At 45.5% G+C, this 23,677-nt stretch overlaps 1 protein-coding gene across 11 annotated transcripts in view; it reads left to right on the forward strand.

The window, feature by feature from the left end:
- mllt10 (MLLT10 histone lysine methyltransferase DOT1L cofactor) overlaps positions 1–23,677 on the forward strand; it is a 447,863-nt gene that overhangs the window by 10,530 nt on the left and 413,656 nt on the right. For 6 of the 11 annotated variants that reach the window (XM_038798090.1, XM_038798088.1, XM_038798092.1 and 3 more), the window contains one exon: positions 20,861–20,970. The exons of the other annotated variants lie outside the window; for them this stretch is intronic. In XM_038798090.1, coding sequence (XP_038654018.1) covers positions 20,861–20,970 — 110 coding nt within the window. The remainder of the gene's footprint in view (positions 1–20,860; positions 20,971–23,677) is intronic. 11 annotated transcript variants of the gene reach the window in all.

Here is a 23,677-nt window from a genome sequence, read left to right on the forward strand (position 1 = left end):
CACTATCCGTGTGGAGTTTGCACATTCTCCCCGTGTCTACGTGGGTCTCACCCCCACAACCCATGCTGAATTGCCCCTTAATTGGAAAAAAATACATTGGGTACTTTAAATTAAAAAAAAAAGAGGTTCACCGAAAATTCCTTGCTTTTGTATTCTGTGCCTGTATTTGTAAGACTCGGGATCCTGTAAGTGGAAGGGATGGAAGTAATCATTTCTTTCTCTTATTCCCTTGATTCATTTTGGCAGGCGTTGACTCTTTTAGGTTTGCTCAATGAGCTTATCTATTAAGTAAACGTAGAGTCAGAAGAGCAAACAGACCGACTCAAAGACAACTGTCTTAGTCTTAGAATTGCAGTACCATACTAATTAAAGTACTGAGTGCCACTGTGATGTAATCATGAGTAGGATGTGTAAAATTCAAATTTTAAATTAATTGTTTTGTCTTTGATTTGTACATGCACTTCAGTTGCAATAAATGGGAAGAATATGCATAAGGAACCTGCCATAGTGGCATATATGCTGAGGCTTTTAATAATTTTGTTTGTGTTCATAGCATGTTGCTTTGTATGAGCACTGTCTACTTTATATTATGTACTTCATTAAACAGGACACATTATTTATGTCCAAAGAATGTCCTTGTTCTTATAGGGTGAAACAGGATAAGCATATGTACAATGGCATGGCAGTTCTCTTGCTCATAATCCCTGTTTGACACAGTGTGATTTATATCTCCTGAAACTGGAGCTCCCGCAGACATCTGCAAGGTTTCTAAAGTTTAAAGTTACCTGTCCCCATTAAAAGTCCTATTGGATGGTGATTTCAAATAGGTCGTGGTGTTCTGCAAGGCATGACTTGCGTTAATAAACCTAATTCTCGTGGTACTCTTGTCGGCAATTTTTTCTTTTGTAAACAGTTTCAAAGAAGTTAGTGAAATATTGTTCCTGATTGTTTTACACTATAAGGAATGAAATTAATTAAGGTGTAAGGAATATTCATTACTACATGATGGTGTTTTGGCCATGGTGGTTTCAGGAATGTTTGCTTTTAGCACTCAAATGCCTATTGTTTTGGTTATATAACCACTTAAATCTGTACATTACCAACTTTAATGAAATATAATTTTTACTGAATCTTTTTTCAATGCACTAATTATTTGTATGATGCTTTTTAAAAAATCTGTATTTTAGAGATTTTACTGTGAGATCTGTAATGGTAGCATGAAGTTTGTAAAGCACAGACTGTGTGGAATCAGCTATAAGCCTATGCAAAACTGCTGGAACTGTTGGGACTTGCCATTGGGAAGATCTCGTTTCAGTTATTCTTTTAGTTTGTGCGAGTCCCTATGGATTTATATTGACTTGTGATCAGCTGTGTAAAATTTGCCTGGTAATATTAGAATAATATGAAGATATTACTGAGCACTTTTCCGCTGTATAAACAGATTTCCCTAGTAGTTTATCGCAACTCCGTATGCACTGGGTGTTGACAATTGCATGAAGTTTTATTCAGCATATCGCATCTTACCAAAAGTTCATAGTCTTGATTTGCTTTGTGACAAATTGATCTCTCCCCACCTACTGCAGATTATCTGAACCCTCTGATGCTTAGTTGTCTAGGTTTTTAGAATCCTTGGGTTGGATTCTCCATTGGCAGGGTCCTCCGGTTTGCTGGCAGTGCACTTGTGGCCATTGATTTCCTGATGGCGTCGGGGTGCCAACAATGGGAATGCCCATTGGCCGGTTGCCGGGATGTAGGATCCCGCTGCCGGTGGGGACGCGCCGCACCAGAAAATGGGTGTGGTGGGATGGAGAATTCTGCCCCTTGTCTTTGGACTTCTATCTCTCCTGGATGGTTTAGATGGTTAATATGAAGAATAGCTGGCACAAACAATTATGGCTGGTTCTAAAGTTAGTTTGATTTCAAATCTGTACTCGTTTGTTCTTAATTTGGGCAGTTATTTGGCCGCAGGAAGTTAGCTGATTTTCTGCTTTTGATCAGTATCCAGTGACCCTTGCTAAAAGCCCATGTAGAAAGACATGGCAATATATTGTAATTTCTTTGGTCCAAAATGCTTGGGACTAAGTTGTTTCTGGATTCTGGAATTTTCTGGATTGTAGAATGACTTTGGAATGACTAACCACAAGTTGGTGAACTGGAAAACATTGTAGACGTAAATACTTGTAAAAATAAATTTAGAGTACCCAATTCATTTTTTTCCAAATAAGGGGCAATTTAGCATGGCCAATCCACCTACCCTGCACATCTTTGGGATGCGAGGGCGAAACCCATACAAACATGGGGAGAATGTGCAAACTCCAGACGGACAGTGACCCAGAGCCGGGATCGAACCTTGGACCACGGTGCCATGAGGCAGGAGTGCTAACCACTGCACCACTGTGCTGCCCTTAGATATTTACCTGAGATATAAATGGCTGATCATCAACAGCAGGAGCAGTCAGGGTGACTATCTACTGAGGGTGACAACTACTGTGGATTACAAGCCTTGCATTATATGAACACAACGTTGAGTTTGTTTTAACATTTTTACATTGGACTGATACTTCATACCTGCTCTGATTGCTCCAGCACTGTGTTTCCAAAAAAATTGTGATCTAATCAGCAGTAAGAAGGAGTTAAATGTTCATTATCTTTACTGAGCCCATGCCTTTTTGATTTATTACAGCGCCTGAATACTCGAGTGGCAAGTCCATGAGTTGCTTGTGTCTGTTTAAAAGATTTATGGCCAACTGGTGTTTCTGTGCAATAGATTTTTGGACTCTGGGAGGTTACAATACATTCTTAGGTGCAAATAGCTTGCTGACATTTGCTGTCCCGAATCACACATGTAAAATGGCAAGGGATTGTATGGGTGTGCTACCTTTTCAGCAAGGTGTTGAGGACTTCAGAAGTGGTGGGGTCAAAATTGATGTCAGAATTTGGAAGAAAGAAATTAGAACGAAAAAATTAAGAATGTTTTATAGAATGTGCTTTGATATTTGTCTATCGTTTTAAGTTTTTATTACAATAAAAATGTGCATTGACATACTTTAATTTATACTTTGTCACTTGACACAATCCCATGCTGTATGCAGCAAATTATTTTGAAATGATTATTATGTCAAAGTAGAGTGGCATAGTTCCTTACAGGGATAAATCAGATTGGTGTTAGACCTAATATTCATTTTGTAATCTTGTGAAGTTACTGAGTTGTTTAGTTCCCTTAGCACTCAATGGCTTTTTGTCAGATGAATTACCATTTGTCACGTACTTCTGTATGCCTGTGCTTGCATGTAACATTTTAAATGTGGAGCTACAAGCTGCAGTTTATTCATTTTGCTGCTCTAAAGCTAAAGTCCATTATTATTTTCAAAACTTCTTTGTCTTAAATTGTAGTTTTTGAGGTGCCAGCTGGCCTATTGAGCAGACTGTTTTAGAAGTCTAGACAACTTAATTCAAATGGATTAAAATCACAACTGTTCACATTTAGTTCTTGAAAATTTATTTGTTGAGTTGCAATGCCTGAGCTTCTCTGGAACTTGGTCTTCATTGAAATCTTCAACAAAATACATGGACCTTTATGAATTAAAAAAAAATGTTATCCAGTGCCTTCCTACTTTTAAACGTGAGATTACAGTTTCAGGAATATAATTTTCTTTCCAGAATTTAATATGGCATTAATGTTGTGTCTGTTCCAAGTGTTGAAATGGAAATTGAAGGGCAGCACGGTGGCCTAGTGGTTAGCACAGCTGAGGTCACGGCGCTGAGATCCCAGGTTCGATCCCGGCTCTGGGTCACTGTCCGTGTGGAGTTTGCACATTCTCCCCGTGTCTGCATGGGTTTCGCCCCCACAACCCAAAAAAGTGCAGAGTGGATTGGCCACGCTAAATTGCCCCTTAATTGGAAAAAGTAATTGGGTAATCTAAATTTATTTATAAAAAAGAGTAAATGGAAATTGTTATTATATATTTTGATAAGCAGCCTTATTTTAAAGCTTAACAGCTGGTAGTGCCCGTGATTCAGAATGTGGAAGAGTGAAGCCGATACACAGGCTTTGTAAATTTATGTTGTTAAAATTAGTATCCTTGGACTTCCGGCGGCAGCTATGAAGGAGTAAGTCGCACATTTGGTGGCTCCTGCTCTGGTTGGACTTTTGGACCTTTCCCCCGTTTTTCTACCGGACTTGAATTGTAAAACGGATGTTAGTGGCAATTGTTTACTGAATTCCCACTTCGGTGCATGGAGAGAAGGACTAGCAGTGTTCGTAAGGGCAGAAACAAAAAGATGGAGAAGGCTTGGGCTGTAGCTGTAGCAGAAGACTGCGTGGCGGAGGTTTGGACCTCGGGCTTGTCGACCCAGCAGTCTATGGAGCAGCTGATGCAAGTCATTCAGAAAAGCTTTGCTATGCAGAAACGGGACTGATTGGACCCGATAAAAGAGTCTATTGAGCGGTTGGAGCCTAGATTGGATGCCCAGGATCGGGTGATCCAGAAGGTGGAGAAGGTGCTGGCTGAGCAGAAGGAATATAAGACTGCGGTGGAGCTGGAGGTGGGGATGCTGAGGGACCAGCAGAGAAGCTCCTGGAGCAGGTGGGGGACCAAGTAAATAGGTCCCGCCGGCAGAACCTAAGAATCGTCGGGCTCTCGGAGGGGTGTGAAGGAATGGACGCTGGGGCATACATCGCAGACATGTTTGTGAAGCTGCTGGGGCTTGGGGCATTTTCCCGGCCCTTGGAGGTGGATAGGGCTCACAGAGCACTCGCGAGGAAGCTGCGAATGGGAGACCCTGCCGAGGGCAATGGTGGTGAGATTCCACAGGTTCTCTGATGAGCGCATTTACAGTGGGTCAAGCAGACACTGAGCTATAAATGGGACAATAGCATCCTGCCGATTTACCAGGACCTGAGTGTAGAGGTGGCCAGGAGGAGAGCAGGCTTCAACCAGATCAGGTCAATCCTTTTTAAGAAAAAGGTGAAGTTTGGACCATTATATCCAGCCCGTCTCTGGGTCATGCATGAGGATCAGCACTTCTACTTCGAGTCACCTGAGGACGCATTGGACTTTGCGAAAAAGAAAGAGTTGGTGATGGATTGAGAACTTTTGAACTTGGCTGCAACGTTCATGTTTGTTTTTTCTTTTTGTTTTTCTGTTTTTGTAAAAAGTTTCTCGTTTTGCGTTTCATGGAAGATGTTTGTGATGCCGTTGGCATTGATTTGGAACCAGCGGTAGAACTGAGTGAGTTGAGGTTTTCATTTGCACTGTTGGGGGTTGGAGGTGTGCTTGTTTTTATCTTGGTGTTTTTCTGTTCGGCAATTGTGTGGGGATTATTTGATGTTGGAGTTTGTTAGTATGAGTGGAGGTGGGGGGGGAAAAAATAGGTGGGAGAATATCTGGTGCCGGGGATGGGGGCCACCAAGCTAGCTGGGCGAGCTAGCTCTGAGAAGCGCAGTGGGGGGGTGCATATGTTTGGTTTAGTAAAGGGGTTGGGTTACAGTATGTTGTTACTTGGGGGGGGGGGGGGGGGGGGGGGGGGGGGGGGGGAGGTGAATGTTCTGCTGACGAGGGAGGTGCTTGGGCTGAGGGACAGAGAGGAGGTTGGGGGCGGGGGCTGCCTGGGAATGGACCGGTGGAGGCGCGGACCACAGGCTGGAGGCAGGCCTAAAAAAGGGGATGGCTGATCGGCAGAGGGGGGTGGCAATGAGCCCACCACATAGGCTGATTACCTGGAATGTTCGAGGGTTAAATGGGCCGGTCAAAAGGGCACGTGTGTTCGCGCATCTTGGGGATTTAAGGCGGACGTCGTAATGTTGCAGGAGATGCACCTTAGAGTAACTGGCCAGGTTACACTGGGGAAAGGCTGGGCCAGTCAGGTCTTTCACTCGGGACTAGATTCAAAGACCAGAGCGGTCGTGATCCTGATCAATAGGTGGGTGGTATAGTCTCGGACGTGGGAGGTAGGTACATTATGGTCAGTGGGAAGCTAGAGGAGGTGCAGGTGATATTAGTAAATGTGTATGCGCCAAATTGGGATGATGTGGAGTTTACAAAGTGGATGCTGGGGAAGATACCGGACCTGGACTCGCACAGGTTGGTCATGGGAGGGAACTTCAACACAGTTATGGACCCCGGCTTGGACTGGTCAAGCTCAAAAACGGGCAGGGTGCCTGCAATGGCAAAGGAACTAAGAGAGTTTATGAGGCTGATGGGGGGGGGGGGGATTACAATTTCAGACCATGCTCCGCACTGGGTTGACCTGCAGGTTAGTAAAGACCAGCGCCCGGACTGGAGTTTAGATGTGGGATTTTGGCAGATGAAGGGGTGTGCGAGCGACTGAGGAAATGTATTCAGAGCTACCTGCAGGTCAATGACACGGGGGAAATTTCAGCAGCGGTGGTGTGGGAAGCATGAAGGCGATGGTCAGGGGGGAGCTGATCTCGATCCGGGCCCATAGGGAGAAGATGGACAGGGCAGAGACGGACCAACTGGTAAAGGAGATACTACAGATTGATAGGTGGCATGCGGAGACCCCAGAGGCAGGGAACGGCGGAGGTTACAGGCAGAGTTTAGCTTGCTGACCACAGGGAGGTGGAGCAGCTGAGAAAGGCGAGGGGGGGGGAGATCTATGAACATGGAGAGAAGGCCAGCAGAATGCTTGCACAGCAGCTTAGGAAGAGGGAGGCAGCTAGGGAGATAGGGAAAGTAAAGGACGGAGATGGGAACCTGGTTGATGATTCAGTAGGGGTGAATAAGGCATTTAGGGATTTTTACAGCAGGCTGTACACGTCGGAACCCCCCTACGGGGCCGGAGGGGATGAGGCTCTTCTTGGAGGGGCTGAATTTCCCAAAGGTGGACGGGGAGTGGGTAGAAGGGCTGGGGGCCCCAGTTAGGCTGGAAGAGATAGTGGAGGGCTTGAAGGCCCCGGGTCCGGACGGGTACCCAGTGGAGTTTCATAAAACGTGCTCGGGGATATTGGGGCCTGTGTTGTTGAGTATATTCAATGAGGCAAGGGAAAGAGTGGTGTTGCCCCCGACAATGTCACAGGGTACGATTTCGCTGATTCTTAAGAGGGACAAAAACCCGGAGCTGTGTGGGTCCTACAGGCCGATCTCCCTGTTGAATGTAGATGTCGAGTTGCTGGCCAAAATCTTGTCCTCCAGGATCGTGGATTGTGTTCCGGATGTTATTGGGGAGGAACAGACGGGGTTTGTTAAGGCAGGCAGTTGGTGGCCAATGTCAGAAGGCTGTTAAATGTGATCATGATGCCCCCGGAAGGTAGGGAGATGGAGGTAGTGATTGCAATGGATGCAGAAAAGGCTTTTGATTGGATAGAGTGGGACTATCTGTGGGAGATACTGTGATGGTTTGGATTCGGGCGGGGCTTTATTGACTGGGTCAGGTTACTGTATCAGGCTCCTGTGGCAAGTGTATGGACGAATAGGACAACATCGGACTATTTTAGTCTGCACAGGGGGACGAGACAGGGCTGCCCCTTCTCTCCACTGTTGTTTACGCTGGCGATAGAGCTGTTGGTAATTGCTCTGAGAGCCTTGAGGGGCTGGAGAGGACTGGTCGGTCGGGTCGGGGGGGGGGGGGGGGGGGGGGGGGGGGGGGCACAAGGTTTCACTCGATGCGGATGACCTGCTTCTGTAAGTTTCGGACCCAATAGAGGGGATGGAAGAAATCATGAGGACTGTAGGGGATTTTGGCCGGTTTTCGGTGAATAAACTTAATATGGGAGAGAGTGACATGTTTGTGGTCCAGGCGAGGGGTCAGGAAAGGCAGCTGGGAGAGCTGCCATTTAGGTTACCAGAGGGAAGCTTTAGGTACCTAGACATCCAAGTGGTGTGGGAATGGGACCGGCTGCATAAATTGAATCTGGCCTGGCTGGTGGACCAAATGAAGGACGATATTCGGAGATGGGGCGCGCTTCCGTTGTCTCTGGCTGGGAGGGTGCAAATGGTGTAGATGACAGTCCTCCCGAGATTCCTATTTGTATTTCAGTGTCTCCCCATCTTTATTCCGCGGTCCTTTTTTTAAGCGGGTCAACAGTGATCACGGGTTTCGTCTGGGCGGGCAAGACCCCGCGAGTAAGGAAGGTAATGCTTGAGCAGAGTCAGGGAGAGGGTGGGCTGGCGCTGCCAAATTTTAGCAACTATTATTGGACAGCTAATATAGCCATGATCAGGAAGTTGGTGGTGGGGGAGGAATTGGCATGGGTACGTATGGAGGCGGCCTCATGCAAGGGCACCAGTTTGGGGGCATTGGTAACTGCGCCTCTGCCGTTCCCGCTGGCACGGTACTCCACCAGCCCAATGGTGGTGGCGGCCCTGAGAGTTTGGGGCCAGTGGAGGCAGCATGTGGGAGCATCGGTCTGGGCCCCAATCTGTGATAATCACTGGTTTGCCCCAGGGGGTATGGACCGGGGGGGGGGGGGGGGGGGGGGGGGTTCTGGTTATGGCAGAGAACGGGGCTTGAGAGGATGGGGGATATGTTCATAGAGGGGAGCTTTCCAAGTATGAGGGCTTTGGAGGGAAAGTTTGGGTTGGCGCGGGGAAAGAAATTCAGGGATTTGCAGATGCGGGACCTCCTTCGTAAACAGGTGTCAACCTTCCCCATCTACCGCGAAGGGGGATTCAGGACAGGGTAGTTTCCAGAGGGTAGGTAGGGGAAGGGAGCGTCTCGGACATTTATAAGGAGCTTATGGGGTCGGAGGAGACGCAGAATGAAGCGCAAGTGGGAGGAGGAGCTGGGAGGTGAGATAGAGGATGGTCTATGGGCAGACGCGTTGAGTAGAGTCAACGCGTTTGCAACATGTGCCAGGCTCAGCCTGATGCAATTTAAGGTTGTTCACCGGGTCCACATGACAGTGGCCCGGATGAGCAGATTATTTGAGGACAGGTGCGCAAAATATGCGTGAGGACCGGCGAACCGTGTCCACATGTTTTGGACATGTCCAAAGCTTAGGGGATTTTGGCAGGGGTTTGTGGATGTCATGTCCACGGTGTTAAAAACAAGGGTGGCGCTGAGTCCGGAGGTAGCGATTTTCGGGGTGTCAGAAGACCCATGAATCCAGGAGGAGAAAGAGGCAGATGTTCTGGCCTTTGCTTCCCTGGTAGCCTGGAGACAGATACTATTAGTATGAAGGGACTCGAGGCCGTTGAAGTCAGAGACTTGGCTATCGGGGGGGGGGGGTAGTGGTTTTGTTAGAGTAGCAGGTCAATAAGGGTGGGACCTGTACAAGAGGTAAATGGCTTTTTCACTGTTTATGGTTTCATGTATATTGTTTATTTTGTTGTTTTTACTATACCAAAAGTGCCTCAATAAAATGTTTATTTTAAAAAAAATGAGTACCCTTAAATGACAACAGATTTGTTAACCTATAGTTGCATAGTATAAGGTTCTACTGCAGGGATAAGGGAACTAGTTTTATGATAGGAAAATGAATAGACCATTCAGCCCCTCGAACCTGCTCTTCCATTCAACTAGATCATAGTTTAAAAAAAAGTATTTTTGAAGCTGCTGACATTTCAATTTACCCCGAGAAAGTCGACGAATGACTGCCACCTCCAAGAGAACCCTAGTGTAGACCTTCTTAAGGCAAACTTTATTTCCTCGAGGCTGAGAAACCCAGCCATGTCAATAACCCACGTCTCTACACTCGGGGGACTTCGAGTCCCTCCACATTAATAAAATCTGTCTCTGGGCTACTCGGGAGGCAAAGGCCAAGACGTTGGCCTCTTTCGCCCCCTGAACTCCTGGGTATTCTGACACTCCAAAGATCGCTATCTCTGGACTCGGTACTACCCGTGTGTTAAGCACCTCGGACATTGCCCTCACGAACCCTTGCCAGAACTGTCTAAGCTCCGGGCATGCCCAAAACATGTGGGCATGGTTTGCAGGGCTGCCCTTGCACCTCACACAGCTGCCTTCTACCCCAAAAAACTTGCTCATTCTTGCTGCCCTCATGTGTGCCCAGTGGACCACCTTAAATTGAATTAGACTGACCCTGGCACATGATGAGGAGGAATTAACCCTGCCCAGAACCTCTGCCCACAGACCCGCTTCCAACTCCTCACCTAGCTCCTCCTCCCACTTGCCACAGATCTCCCATCCTTCTGATGCCTGCCCCCTGCCAGCTCTGGAACCCACCATCCATCCTACCCGGGACAAACCTGTGGTTGTTGCATATCGGGGTCCAGACCGACGCTCCCTCCACCTTCTTGTACCTCCTCCACTGTCCCCAGATCCGCAGTCAGCGAGAATGGCAAAGGAGCCGTTATCGAAGCTCCCAGACTAGTACCTTTACATGACACCGCCTCCAGCTGCTCTTCCCCCCCCCCCCCCCCCCCCCCCCAAAAGAAAATCACCCACTTCCTAATCATAGCTATATTGGCCGCCCAGACTGTGCTCCAACAGCGATCTCCTTACTCGCGGGGTCTTATTCGCCCACACACAGCCTGTAATGATCCTACTCACCCGCTTAAAAAAGGCCTTGGGGATGAAGATGGAGAGGCACTGAAAGACAAACAAAAATCTGGGGAGGAGGACAGTCATTTTCACGGTGTGCACCCTACTTGCCAGTGACAGCGGGAGCATGTCCCACCTTTTAAAGTCCCCTTCCATTTGCTCCACCAACCGGGTCAGGTTGCGCCTGTGCACGGCATCCCATTTCCTGGCCACCTGTATACCCAGGTGACGAAAACTTTTCTCGACCATGCTGAGCGGCAGCTCTTTCAGTCTCTCCTCCTGCCCCTTGACCTGGATCACAAACAGCTCGCTCTTTCCCATGTTCAGTTTGTACCCTGAAAAACTTCCAAAATCCCTCAGGATCCGCCGAACCTCCCCCATCCCATCCACAGGGTCCGAAATGTACAGGAGCAAATCATCTGCGTATAGCGAGACCCGATGTCCCCTCCCCCCCCCCCTCCCCGAACTAGTCCCCGCCAGTTCCTCGAGGCTCTCCGTGCCATAGCTAGTGGTTCTGTAGCTAGGGAAAATAGTAACGGGGAGAGGGGACACCCCGCCTCGTTCCCCGGTGAAGCTCGAAGTACCACGACCTCAGCCGGTTTGTACATACACTTGCTACAGGCGCCTGGTACAGAAATTTCACCCAGCCAATAAAGCCCTCGCCAAACCCAAACCTCCCCAGTGTTCCCCAGAGGTACTCCCACTCCACCCGGTCAAATGCTCTCTCTGCGTCCATCACTGTTACCACCTCCGCCTCCCCTCCCTCTGAGGACATCATAATAACAATGAGATCATAGTTAATCATCGACTTCAACACCATTTTTCTATGCTATCCTCACATCCCATGATGCCATTGCATCTAGAAAACTATTGATCTCTGTCTTGAACATACTCAATGACTGAGCGTCCACAGCCCTCTAGGGTAGAGAATTCCTAAGATCCACCACTCTCTGAGTGAAGAAATTGCTCCTCCTCTCAGTCCGAGATGGCAGGCTCCTTTATTCTGAGACTCTGTTCACTTATTCTTGACCTGAGCACCACCCCCCCCCCGAGAAACATCCTTTCTGCATCAACCGTGTCTAGCCCCAAGAATTTAGTAAGTTTTACTCTCATTCTTCTAAACTCTAGAGAATACAGGCCGTCTCCTCAAAATTTCGTTGTGCAATAAGTTCCATCATCCCAGGAAATAGTCTGGTGAACCTCTGCTGCTCTCCCATCTATGGCAAGATTATCTTTCCTTAGGTCAGCTGACCAAAACTCTGTGCTCAACTTCAGGGGAAGGGAAACCCCTCCAATGTCCACAGTCTGATCTGTCCCAATTACGGCATTGAAGATGATCACAATTACGGCATCTCTGAGATCCCTGGCATGCATTCTTCCTTCTTGACTAGGGTGATAAAGGTCGTGCATTTGTGTCCATAGTGCCTCTTTGTTGCATTTTAGTATTTCACCGAAAATTCCATCTGCGCCGGAGGCTTTGTTGTTTTTCCTAACATTCCAGATCCCGAAATTCATTTGTGGTAGTGAATTCCATAGATTCACTACTCTCTGGGAAGGGCCGGGATCGAACCTAGAACCTCGGTGCCATGAAGCTGCAGTCCTAAATACTGCGCTACCGTGCTGTCCCACACACATTCAAATCATAATCTACCTCACCGAAGTGGATAACGTCACATATACCTACATTATACTGAACCTACCATGCATATGCCCACTCACTTAGCCTGTCCAAATCCTGTTGAAGCATCTCTGCACCTTTCTCACAGATCACCCTCCCACCCAACTTTGTATCATCTGCAAATAAATTTGGAGATAATACATGTAGTTACCTTATCCAAATCATTAATATATATAATGTGAAAAAGTGAGTTAGCACAGGTACCTGTGGTACCCCACTTATCACTGCCTGACAATCAGAAAAAGACCCATTTATTCCAACAACAAACTTTCTATCAATCTCGAGACACTGCCTGCAATCCCATGCGCTTTAACTTTACACAGAAATCTTGCTATGTGAGATTTTGTCGAAAGCCTTCTGAAAATCTAAATAAGCCACATCCGGCAGTTCTCCCTGGTCAACTCTACTAGTTACACCTTCAAAGAATTCCAGTAGATTTGTCGAGCATGATTTCCCTTTCCTTAATCCATGCTGACATTGTCTGATTATGCCACTCCTTTCCAAATGCTGTGCTATGAAATCCTTGATAATGGATTTGTATATTATATATTTGTAATCAGTTATGGTAAAGGGTAAAATGGCAGGAGATCCCAGACCCGTGTTATGCTCCTCGTGCGCAATGTGGGAGTTCAGGGACGCGGCCGATGCCCCTGACTCCTTCATGTGCGGGAAGTGTGTCCAGCTGCAGCTCCTGTTAGACCGCATGATGGCTCTGGAGCTGCGGATGGACTCACTTTGGAGCATCGGCGATGCTGAGGAGGTCGTGGATAGCACGTTCAGTGAGTTGGTCACACCGCAGATTAGGATTGGTGACGGAGACAGGGAATGGGTGACCAAAAGGCAGAGAAAGAGCAGGAAGGCAGTGCAGGTGCCCCTGCGGTCATCTCCCTCCAAAACAGGTATACCGTTTTGGATACTGTTGGGGGAGATGACTCACCAGGGGAAGGCAGTAGTAGCCAGGCTCATGGCACCGTGGCTGACTCTGCTGCACAGAAGGGCGGGAAAAAGACTGGCAGGGCTATAGTCATAGGGGATTCAATTGTAAGGGGAGTAGACAGGCGTTTCTGTGGTCGAAAACGAGACTCCCGAATGGTATGTTGCCTCCCGGGTACTCGGCTCAGGGATGTCTCCAATCGGCGGCAGGACATACTGAAGGGGGAGGATGAACAGCCAGTTGTCGTGGTGCATATAGGCACCAACGATATAGGTTTAAAAAAAAGGGATGAGGTCCTACAAGCAGAATTTAGGGAGTTAGGAGATAAGTTTAAAAAGTAGGACCTCAAAGGTAGTAATCTCAGGATTGCTACCAGTGCCACGGGACAGTCAGAGTAGAAACTCAAGAATAGTCAGAATGAATACGTGGCTTGAGAGATGGTGCAGGAGGGAGGGGTTCAGATTTTTGGGACATTGGAACCAGTTCTGGGGGCGGTGGGACCATTACAAACCGGATGGTCTACACCTGGGCAGGACTGGAACCAATGTCCTAGGGGGTGCTTTTGCTAACACTGTTGGGGAGGTTTTAAACTAATGTGGCAGGGAGATGGGAACCAGATTAGGAAGTAGAGGTCAGTAAAGAAGCAGCAACTAAAGCCAGGACGGTACGAGACAACAAACTCAATTTGACTAAGGGGAAGAGTAGACAGGGAAGAGATGATGAACGCAAAGGTGGTCTGAGGTGCATTTTTTCTAATGCGAGAAGTGTAGCAGGTAAGGCAGATGAATTTAGGGCTTAGATCAGTACCTGGGAATATGATCATCATGATGTGGAGATGCCGGCGTTGGACTGGGGTGAGCACAGTAAGAAGTCTTACAACACCAGGTTAAAGTCCAACAGGTTTGTTTCAAACACGAGCTTTCGGAGCACGGCTCCTTCTTCAGGTGAATCCTCACCTGAAGAAGGAGCCGTGCTCCGAAAGCTCGTGTTTGAAACAAACCTGTTGGACTTTAACCTGGTGTTGTAAGACTTCTTACTGGGAATATGATGTTATTGGTATTACTGAGACTTGGTTGAGGGAAGGGCAGGACTGGCAACTGAATATCCCAGGGTATAGATGCTTCAGGAGGGATAGAGAGGGAGGTAAAAGGGGTGGAGGAGTTGCATTACTCGTCAGAGATGATATCACAGCTGTGATTAAGGAGGGCACGATGGAGGATTCGCGCACTGAGGCAATATGGGTGGAGCTGAGAAATAGGAAGGGTGCAGTAACATTGTTGGGACTTTACTACAGGCCTCGCAAAAGCGAGCATGAAGTAGAGGTACAAATATGCAGACAGATTACAGAAAAATGTAGGAGCAATAGGGTGGTTGTGATGGGAGATTTTAACTTCCCCAACATTGAATGGGATTCGTGTAGTGTTGGAGGCGTAGATGGAGCAGAGTTTGTAAGGAGCATCCAGGAGAGTTTTTTAGAGCAGTATGTAAATAGTCCAACTCGGGAAGGGGCCATACTGGACCTGGTATTGGGGAATGATCCCGGCCAGGTGGTTGATGTTTCAGTCAGTGATTACTTTGGGAATAACGATCACAATTCCGTAAGTTTTAGAATACTCATGGACAAGGACAAGAGGGGTCCCAAAGGAAGAGTGCTAAATTGGGGAAAGGCAGAGTATAACAAAATTCGGCAGGAGCTAGGGAATGTGGATTGGGAGCAGCAGTTTAAGGGTAAATCCACATTTGAAATGTGGAAGTCTTTTAAGGAAAGGTTGATTAGCGTGCAGGACAGACATGTTCCTGTGAAAATGAAAGATAGAAATGGCAAGATTAGGGAACCATGGATGACAGGTGAAATTGTGAGACTAGCTCAGATGAAAAAGGAAGCATACATAGGATCGAGGCAACTCAAAACTGATGAAGCTTTGGAGGAATATCGGGAAAGTAGGACGAATCTCAAACGCGCAATAAAGAGGGCTAAAAGGGGTCATGAAATATCTTTGGCTAACAGGGTTAAGGAAAATCCCAAAGCCTTTTATTCGTATGCAAGGAGCAAGAGGGTAACTAGAGAAAGGATTGGCCCACTCAAAGACAAAAGAGGGAATTTATGCATGGACTCAGAGGAAATGGGTGAGATTCTTAATGAGTACTTTGCATCGGTATTCACAAAGGAGAGGGACAAGACGGATGTTGAGGCTAGGGATGGATGTTTAAATACTCTAGGTCAAGTTGTCATATGGAAGGGGGAAGTTTTGGGTATTCTAAAAGACATTAAGGTGGACAAGTCCCCAGGACCAGATGGGATCTATCCCAGGTTACTGAGGGAAGCGAGGGTCGAAATAGCTGGGGCCTTAACAGATATCTTTGCAGCATCCTTGAGCACGGGTGAGGTCCCGGAGGACTGGAGAATTGCTAATGTTGTCCCTTTGTTTAAGAAGGGTAGCAGGGATAATCCAGGGAATTATAGACCTGTGAGCTTGACGTCAGTGGTAGGCAAACTGTTGGAGAATATACTGAGGGATAGGATCTATTCACATCTGGAAGAAAATAGACTTATCAGTGATAGGCAGCATGGTTTTGTGCAGGGAAGGTCATGTCTTACAAACCTAATAGAATTCTTTGAGGAAGTGACAAAGTTAATTGATGAGGGAAGGGCTGTAGATGTCATATACATGGACTTTAGTAAGGTGTTTGATAAGGTTTCCCATGGCAGGTTGATGGAAAAAGTGAAGTCGTATGGGTTTCAGGGTGTACTAGCTAGATGGATAAAGAACTGGCTGGGCAACAGGAGACAGAGAGTAGTGGTGGAAGGGAGTGTCTCAAAATGGAGAAGGGTGACTAGTGGTGTTCCACAGGGATCTGTGCTCGGACCACTGTTGTTTGTGATCTACATAAATGACCTGGAGGAAGGTATAGGTGGTCTGATTAGCAAGTTTGCAGATGATACTAAGATTGGTGGAGTTGCAGATAGCGAGGAGGACTGTCAGAGAATACAACAAAATATAGATAGATTGGAGAGTTGGGCAGAAAAATGGCAGATGGAGTTCAATCCAGGCAAATGCGAGGTGATGCATTTTGGAAGATCAAATTCAAGAGTGGACTATCTGGTCAATGGAAGGGTCTTGGGGAAAATTGATGTGCAGAGAGATCTGGGAGTTCGGGTCCATTGTACCCTGAAGGTGGCAACGCAGGTTGATAGAGTGGTCAAGAAGGCATACAGCATGCTTGCCTTCATCGGACGGGGTGTTGAGTACAAGAGTTGGCAGGTCATGTTACAGTTGTATAGGACTTTGGTTTGGCCACATTTGAATACTGTGTGCAGTTCTGGTCGCCACATTACCAGAAGGATGTGGATGCTTTGGAGAGGGTGCAGAGGAGGTTCACCAGGATGTTGCCTGGTATGGAGGGTGCTAGCTATGAAGAAAGGTTGAGTAGATTAGGATTGTTTTCGTTGGAAAGACGGAGGTTGAGGGGGGACCTGATTGAGGTCTACAAAATTATGAGAGGTATGGACAGGGTGGATAGCAACAAGCTTATCCCAAGAGTGGGGGTGTCAGTTACAAGGGGTCACAATTTCAAGGTGAGAGGGGGAAAGTTTAAGGGAGATGTGCGTGGAAAGTTTTTTACGCAGGGGTGGTGGGTGCCTGGAACGCTTTACCAGCGGAGGTGGTAAAGACGGGCACGATAGCATCATTTAAGAGGCATCTAGACAGGTATATGAATGGGCAGGGACAGAGGGAAGTAGACCTTGGAAAATAGGAGACCGGTTTGGATAAAGGATCTGGATCGGCGCAGGCTGGGAGGGCCGAAGGACCTGTTCCTGTGCTGTAATTTTCTTTGTTCTTCTTTGGACTCCAGCAACTTCCCTGCTACCGACGTTGGGCTCATTGGTCTATAGTTCTCTGTTTTCTCTCTATCTCCTTTTTGAATAGTGGGGTTATATAATAAGTTTTATTGTCACAAGTAGGCTTACATTAACATTGCAATGAAGTGACTGAAAAATCCCGAGTCACCACATCCGGGTGCCTGTTAGGGTACACAGGGAGAATTCAGAATGTCCAAATTACCTAACAGCACGTCTTTCAGGACTTGTGGGAGGAAACCAGAGCATCCGTGGAAAACCCAAGTAGTCACTGGGAGAACGCGCAGACTCCGCACAGACTGTGACCCAAGCCGGGAATCGAACCTGTGGCCCTGGAGCCGTGAAGCAACAGTGCTAGCTCCTGTGGTGCCGTGCCGCCCTGCCACCCTATTAGCTACCCTCCAATCTATAGGAACCATTCCAGAGTCCAAAGAATTTTGCAAAGCAACCACCAATGGATGTAGTATTTCTAGGATAATTTTGTCCTGTTTTACTTGCTGGTGAGTCTCATTAAAACTTGTGCTTAAGAGGAGCAGCATGGTGGTGCAGTGGTTAGCACTGCTGCCTCATGGAGCAGAGGACCCAGGTTCGATCCCGAGCCCGGGTCGTTGTCCATGTGGAATTTGCATATTCTCCCCGTGTCTGCGTGGGTCTCACACCCAGAACCTAAAAGGATGTGTAGGTTGGGTGAATTGGCCATGCTAAATTACACCTTAATTGGAAAATAATTTAAATACTCTAAAAGTATTTTAAAAAAAAATTTGTATTAAAGAGTTGGGTCGCTTCTGGATAGGAGGATCCAGAAGGAAAGAGTGGAGACTGGTATTTGTACTGATCTACAGCATCACACTATGATTTAGTGGCCATCACTGAAACATGGTTAAAGGATGGTCATGACTGGGAGATAAATATCCAAGGGTATCAAACTATTCGGAAGAACTGAGTGGATGGTAAGGGAGGTGGTGTAGCTCTGTTATTTAAGGGTGACATCCGGGCAATAGTAAGGGATGACATCGGTGCTATGGAGGATAAGGTTGAATCCATTTGTGTGGAAATCGGGAATAGTAAGGCGAAAAAGTCATTAATAGGAGTAGTCTATAGGCCACCAAATAGTAACATTATGGTGGGGCAGGCAATAAACAAAGAAATAACGGATGCATGTAGAAATTGTACAGCAGTTATCATGGGGGATTTTAATCTACATGTTGATTGGTTTAACCAGGTCGGTCAAGGCAGCCATGAGGAGGAGTTTATAGAATATATCCGCAATAGTTTTCGAGAACAGTTTGTAATGGAACCGACAAGGGAAAAAGCGATCCTAGATCTGGTCCTGTGTAATGAGACAGGATTGATTAATGATCTCATTGTTAGGGATCCTCTTGGAAGGAGCGATCACAATATGGTGGAATTTAAAATACAGATGGAGGGTGAAAAGGTAAAATCAAACACTAGTGTTTTGTGCTTAAACAAAGGAGATTACAATGGGATGAGAGAAGACCTAGCTAAGGTAGACTGGGAGCAAAGACTTCATGGTGAAACAGTTGAGGAACAGTGGAGAACCTTCCAAGGGAGAGACACAAATAACATGGCAGTGACTGATAGAAATGAGGCTATGACAGGTGAGGACCTTGAGATGATTGTTATCACTAAGGAGGTAGTGATGGGCAAGTTAATGGGGCTAAAGGTAGACAAGTCTCCTGGCCCTGATGGAATGCATCCCAGAGTGCTAAAAGAGATAGCTAGGGAAATTGCAAATGCACTAGTGATGATTTACCAAAATTCACTAGACTCTGGGGTGGTCCCGGCGGATTGGAAATGAGCAAACGTGACACCACTGTTTTAAAAAGGAGGTAGGCAGAAAGTGGGTAATTATAGGCCAGTGAGCTTCACTTCGGTAGTAGGGAAGATGCTGGAATCTATCATCAAAGCGAGGCATCTGAAAGGAAATTGTCCCATTGGGCAGACGCAGCATGGGTTCCTAAAGGGCAGGTCGTGCCTAACAAATTTAGTGGAATTTTTTGAGGACGTTACCAGAGCGGTAGATAATGGGGAGCCAATGGATGTGGTATATCTGGATTTCCAGAAAGCCTTTGACAAGGTGCCACACAAAAGGTGCCACACAAAAGGTTGCTGCATAAGATAAAGATGCATGGCATTAAGGCTAAAGGGCAATTTAGCATGGCCAATCCACCTACCATGCACATCATTGGGCTGTGGGGGCGAAACCCACGCAAACACGGAGAGAATGTGCAAACTCTACACGGACAGTGATCCAGAGCTGGATCAAACCTGGGACTTCGGTGCCGTGAGACAGCAATGCTTGCCACTGTGCTGTCCAGGAGATTATTTTTAAATTACCTTTAATTTGACTTTAGTTTGAGAGTTGACATCTCAGTTGGAGGGTGGCACGGCGGCGCAGTGGTTAGCACTGCTGCTTCGAGGTGCCGAGGATCCGGGTTTGATCCCGACCCTGGGTCTCTGTCCGTGTGGAGTTGGCACATTCCCCCTGTGTCTGCATGGGTCTCGCCCCAACAACCCAAAGATGTGCAGGGTGGGTGGATTGGCCACGCTAAATTGTCCCTTAATAGGAAATTTTTAAAAAAAAAGCTCAGTGCTGACAAGAAATTTGTACTTCGTTTTGAGGGTTTGTGGTAGTTTTACAATGGAATATTAGCAGCAGAGTTCAGATTTAGAGACACCGTAATAGAGAACGTTTAATCCAGGTCATATACATCTCTGTCTCTACAATTAATTTGTATGACATTTAATGAATAAATAAAATAATTAAAAGAAGCAAGTAGTTGAGTTAAGTGAAGTTTGTAATGTGTATATCGATATGTGCACAAAATCTGGCTGCTGTGAATGATGCTGCAGCTGTGGACCCAGGTGATGAGAATTTTTGAAATTGAGTTGCTTGTCAGGTGCAGTACAGTTTATTTTGATACATTGGACGTCTCTGTACTATCTCGATCGTAGATATATATTTGTACAATTACTAAATCATCTTCAATCATTTTACCTGAACCAAAAATAGTCTTAAACATTTTTATCTGTTTGCCTCAATTCAGTAATATATTTTGCATTTTTGGTTTTCTGGTTGGGAAAGGAACGATTGAGATTTATTTTAATTACTAACTACTTGATCTGGCCGTAACTACTTAAAACTGTGTCAATGTGTGTTTGTATTTTAGGGTGTTATATTGGCATGTTTGTCGTACAAGAGCATGAAAGTTCAACTGAAAATAAGGCCCATTACTTTGAAAACAAAATATTAGCTATGGGAAAATGTATATAGCGTATTCTGCAGAGAGTTATCATAATCACTGGAGAGAAGATTGTAATATTTGGATTTTCACTGTTATAAATATATTAGTTACAGTTCTTTAAAGATTTAAAGAGTTTGTGATCAAAGTGATTACTATATAGTGGATCACTCTAGGCTAGAATTGTTTCTGCCTGGCAGTTAACATTGCGGGAGGGGGATGGTGTTAGAAATTTGAACCATCTGGATGATTGTCAGGAATGCTGAGCTACAAGGTTCTTTGTTGGTCTTCCACCAGTGTTTCCCACGTGTGTCTGGCATAGTGCCACGTAACAGCACAGTGCGTTTAATGTGTCATATTCTTAGACTATTGGTTTGGAAACCCTACCAGCCAAGGAACTGACACATGCCAAGCTGTTCATTCAACGCATTCAGCACATTACTAGGATTTTCAAGCTATGTGCCGGGATGCCTTTGGTCAGTTTGATATGAATGTAATGCTATGTTTTCTTTAATTGCTCACAGACTGATTTAAGGAATTTTTTTCTTATAAACTGAATTGAAAAGATTTTGTTTTTGTACTTAACAGACAAAATCTAAACTTTGTGTGACTTTCTGTAGTTTATAATGTTTTTTTTTTGTTTTGTTTTGATTTATGTGCAGGTTGGGCCCATGTGGTTTGTGCACTTTATATTCCAGAAGTGCAGTTTGCAAATGTTACTACAATGGAACCCATTGTACTGCAGTACGTTCCCCATGAACGCTTCAACAAGGTAATTAAATTATTAAACCCAAACCAAAATTATACTAATTTTCAGATAGTTTGTAGTGAAAGCATTCAAATATGCACTTCCAACTAAATTGTTTCAGGCTTGGGTCTTGGGGATACCTATAACACATCATCTTGCTACAGTAGCTAGTCTTAGCTACTTATCCATTGTGTAATCTGTAGGAACATCTAATTAGATGCTTTTCCAGGATATGGCATCATAAAATCATAGAATAATAGAATCTCCACAGAGCAGAAGGAGGCCATTTGGCCCATTGAGTTTGCACCGACCCTCGGAAAGAAAGAGGCCCACTCCTCTGCCCTATCCCCGTAACCCCACCTAACCTGTGCATCCCTGGACTCTTAACGGCAATTTTTTATCATGGCCAATCCACCTAACCTGCACATCTTTAGATTGTGGGAGGAAACCGGAGCACACGGAAGAAATCCATGCAGACATGAGGAGAAAGAGCAAACTCCACACAGACCAATCCACCTAAACTGCACATCTTTAGACTGTGGGAGGAAACCGGAGCACACGGAAGAAATCCATGCAGACACGAGGAGAAATAACAATCTCCACACAGACCAATCCACCTAACCTGCATATCTTTAGACTGTGGGAGGAAACTGGAGCACCTGGAGGAAATCTACGCAGACACGAGGAGAAAGTGCAAACTCCAGACAATTAGTGACCCAAGGCTGGAATTGAACCTGGGTCCCTGGAGTTGAGAGGATGCAATGCTAACCATTGTACCACCATGCTGCATCATTTGCTCTGTATCATTGCATGTGGGCTTCCTGTTGATTCTAAATGTTAGCTCCAAACGCCCAGTAAATATCCTCACCCATTTGAAATTTCAGTTTGAAATCGGGCCTTTTAAGTAGCTTTCTGCATGGGTAGCGAAAATTTTGAATCACTTATTCTAACTGTTCTTAAATGTCTCTTTCCATAATATGCAGTGTAAGAAACAGAAGTTAGCAGACTCAAATTATCAGGCATACTACATTTCGCTCATGTATTTTACCTGGGGGAAACCCAGACGGGAACTCATTTTACAATGTGTGATTGTGAGCAAGTGTCTTTTACATTTCTATTTTCACAAAACAAAACTGACAGATTGTTTTTCTTCTGGATTAGTTTGCTCTTGAATGTGCTTAAAATTATTTTGTCTCCCACCAAGAATTGATGGTTGATTAGTTATTAATTTGTCACCTCCAACAAATGTCCAGCATTAAAATTGAAATCAATTACTTTTGAAGAGCAAAGATACGTAGTACGTATAGTTATAGAGCAGTATGTTTCAGTTCAAATTAAGTCGTAGAGAGACAGCCAGATTGATAACAAATTAGATTGAGAAACCTCTGAAGTTCTGTTCTTTTCAAATTTTTCCTTTTTTTCCCTGAAGCCAGTGACTCTGGTTTCAGGAAACAATTGTCCATATATGGTGGTCATCAAAATCCAAAATGGTATACGTTAAGTGAAAACAGAACTTGTTAGCTAAAACAGTCTGGCCTGCTAGAAATCAATCAATTCAACACTGATGTGATTGAATGTTCCATTCAATCTTGTTCAGTACCAGCTTTAGGCAGTGCTTTATCTTGCTAAGCCATGGAGTCCTCTATTTTTTAAACATTAATTTTTCAAGCATATTAAACAATTATATTTTTAAAAACAGCTTTACTTTTTTAAAATTTAGAGTATCCAATACTGTTTTTTTTCCAATTGAGGGGCAATTCACCTACCTTGCACATCGCTTTGGGTTGTGGGGGTGAAACCCACGCAAACACTGGGAGAATGTGCAAACTCCACACGGACAGTGACCTAGGGCCGGGATTCGAACCCAGGTCCTCAGCGCCATAGGCAGCAATGCTGAGGCAGAAGTGCTAACCACTGTGCTGCTGTGCTGCCCCAAAATGGCTTTACTTTTAAGTTTTTCTCTCATGGTATGTCAGACTGTCTGTTACTAGTACACAGCTAATGCGATTCAGCTTCTTGTAACTCACACTCCATTTGCTTTCAGAGTGGAGTATGTACTTTCTATGACTATGGGAAGGTAAATTGGCTATAAATCAAGATCTGTGAATCGCGACTTAAAAACTACATGATTGATTGTTTTTCTGTTCTGGCTGTAAAAATCTGCCCTGAAGTGTAATAAGGTGGAATTTATGGATGTGGAATTTTGAATTCCACTTTGCAAGATACAGCACCTTAAAATATGCCACAACTAACCCAACTTTGCTGTGCTTTTTGGAGAGAGAGAAAAGAAGGTGATGCCCGATAACCTAAATGAGGCTCAGAACAGGTGTCTGCTCTGCCAAATACAAAATGACATGGCTGAAATAGAATTCTGTAATCAAGTCAACTATGGTAGTTTTAGGATCTCTTGGATCTTTTAGATTTCTTGGGAAAGAGATGAGGAGAAATTTCTTCACCCAGAGAGTGGTGAGCCTGTGGAAATCGTTACCACATTGTGTGCTTTCAAGAAGCTGTTAGATATAGCATTTGACCATGTGGAGTTTGCACATTCTCCCTGTGTTTGCGTGGGTTTCGTCCCCACAACCCAAAGATGTGCAGGATAGGTGGATTGGCCACGTTAAATTGCCCCTTAATTGGAAAAAATGAATTGGGTACTCTAAATTTACTTTAAAAAAGTATCGCACTTGGGGCAAAGGGGATGAAAGGATATGGGGGAAGGTGGGATTAGGTT

This window comes from Scyliorhinus canicula, chromosome 5, assembly GCF_902713615.1.
Source record: "Scyliorhinus canicula chromosome 5, sScyCan1.1, whole genome shotgun sequence".
NCBI classification, from domain to species: Eukaryota; Metazoa; Chordata; class Chondrichthyes; order Carcharhiniformes; family Scyliorhinidae; genus Scyliorhinus; species Scyliorhinus canicula.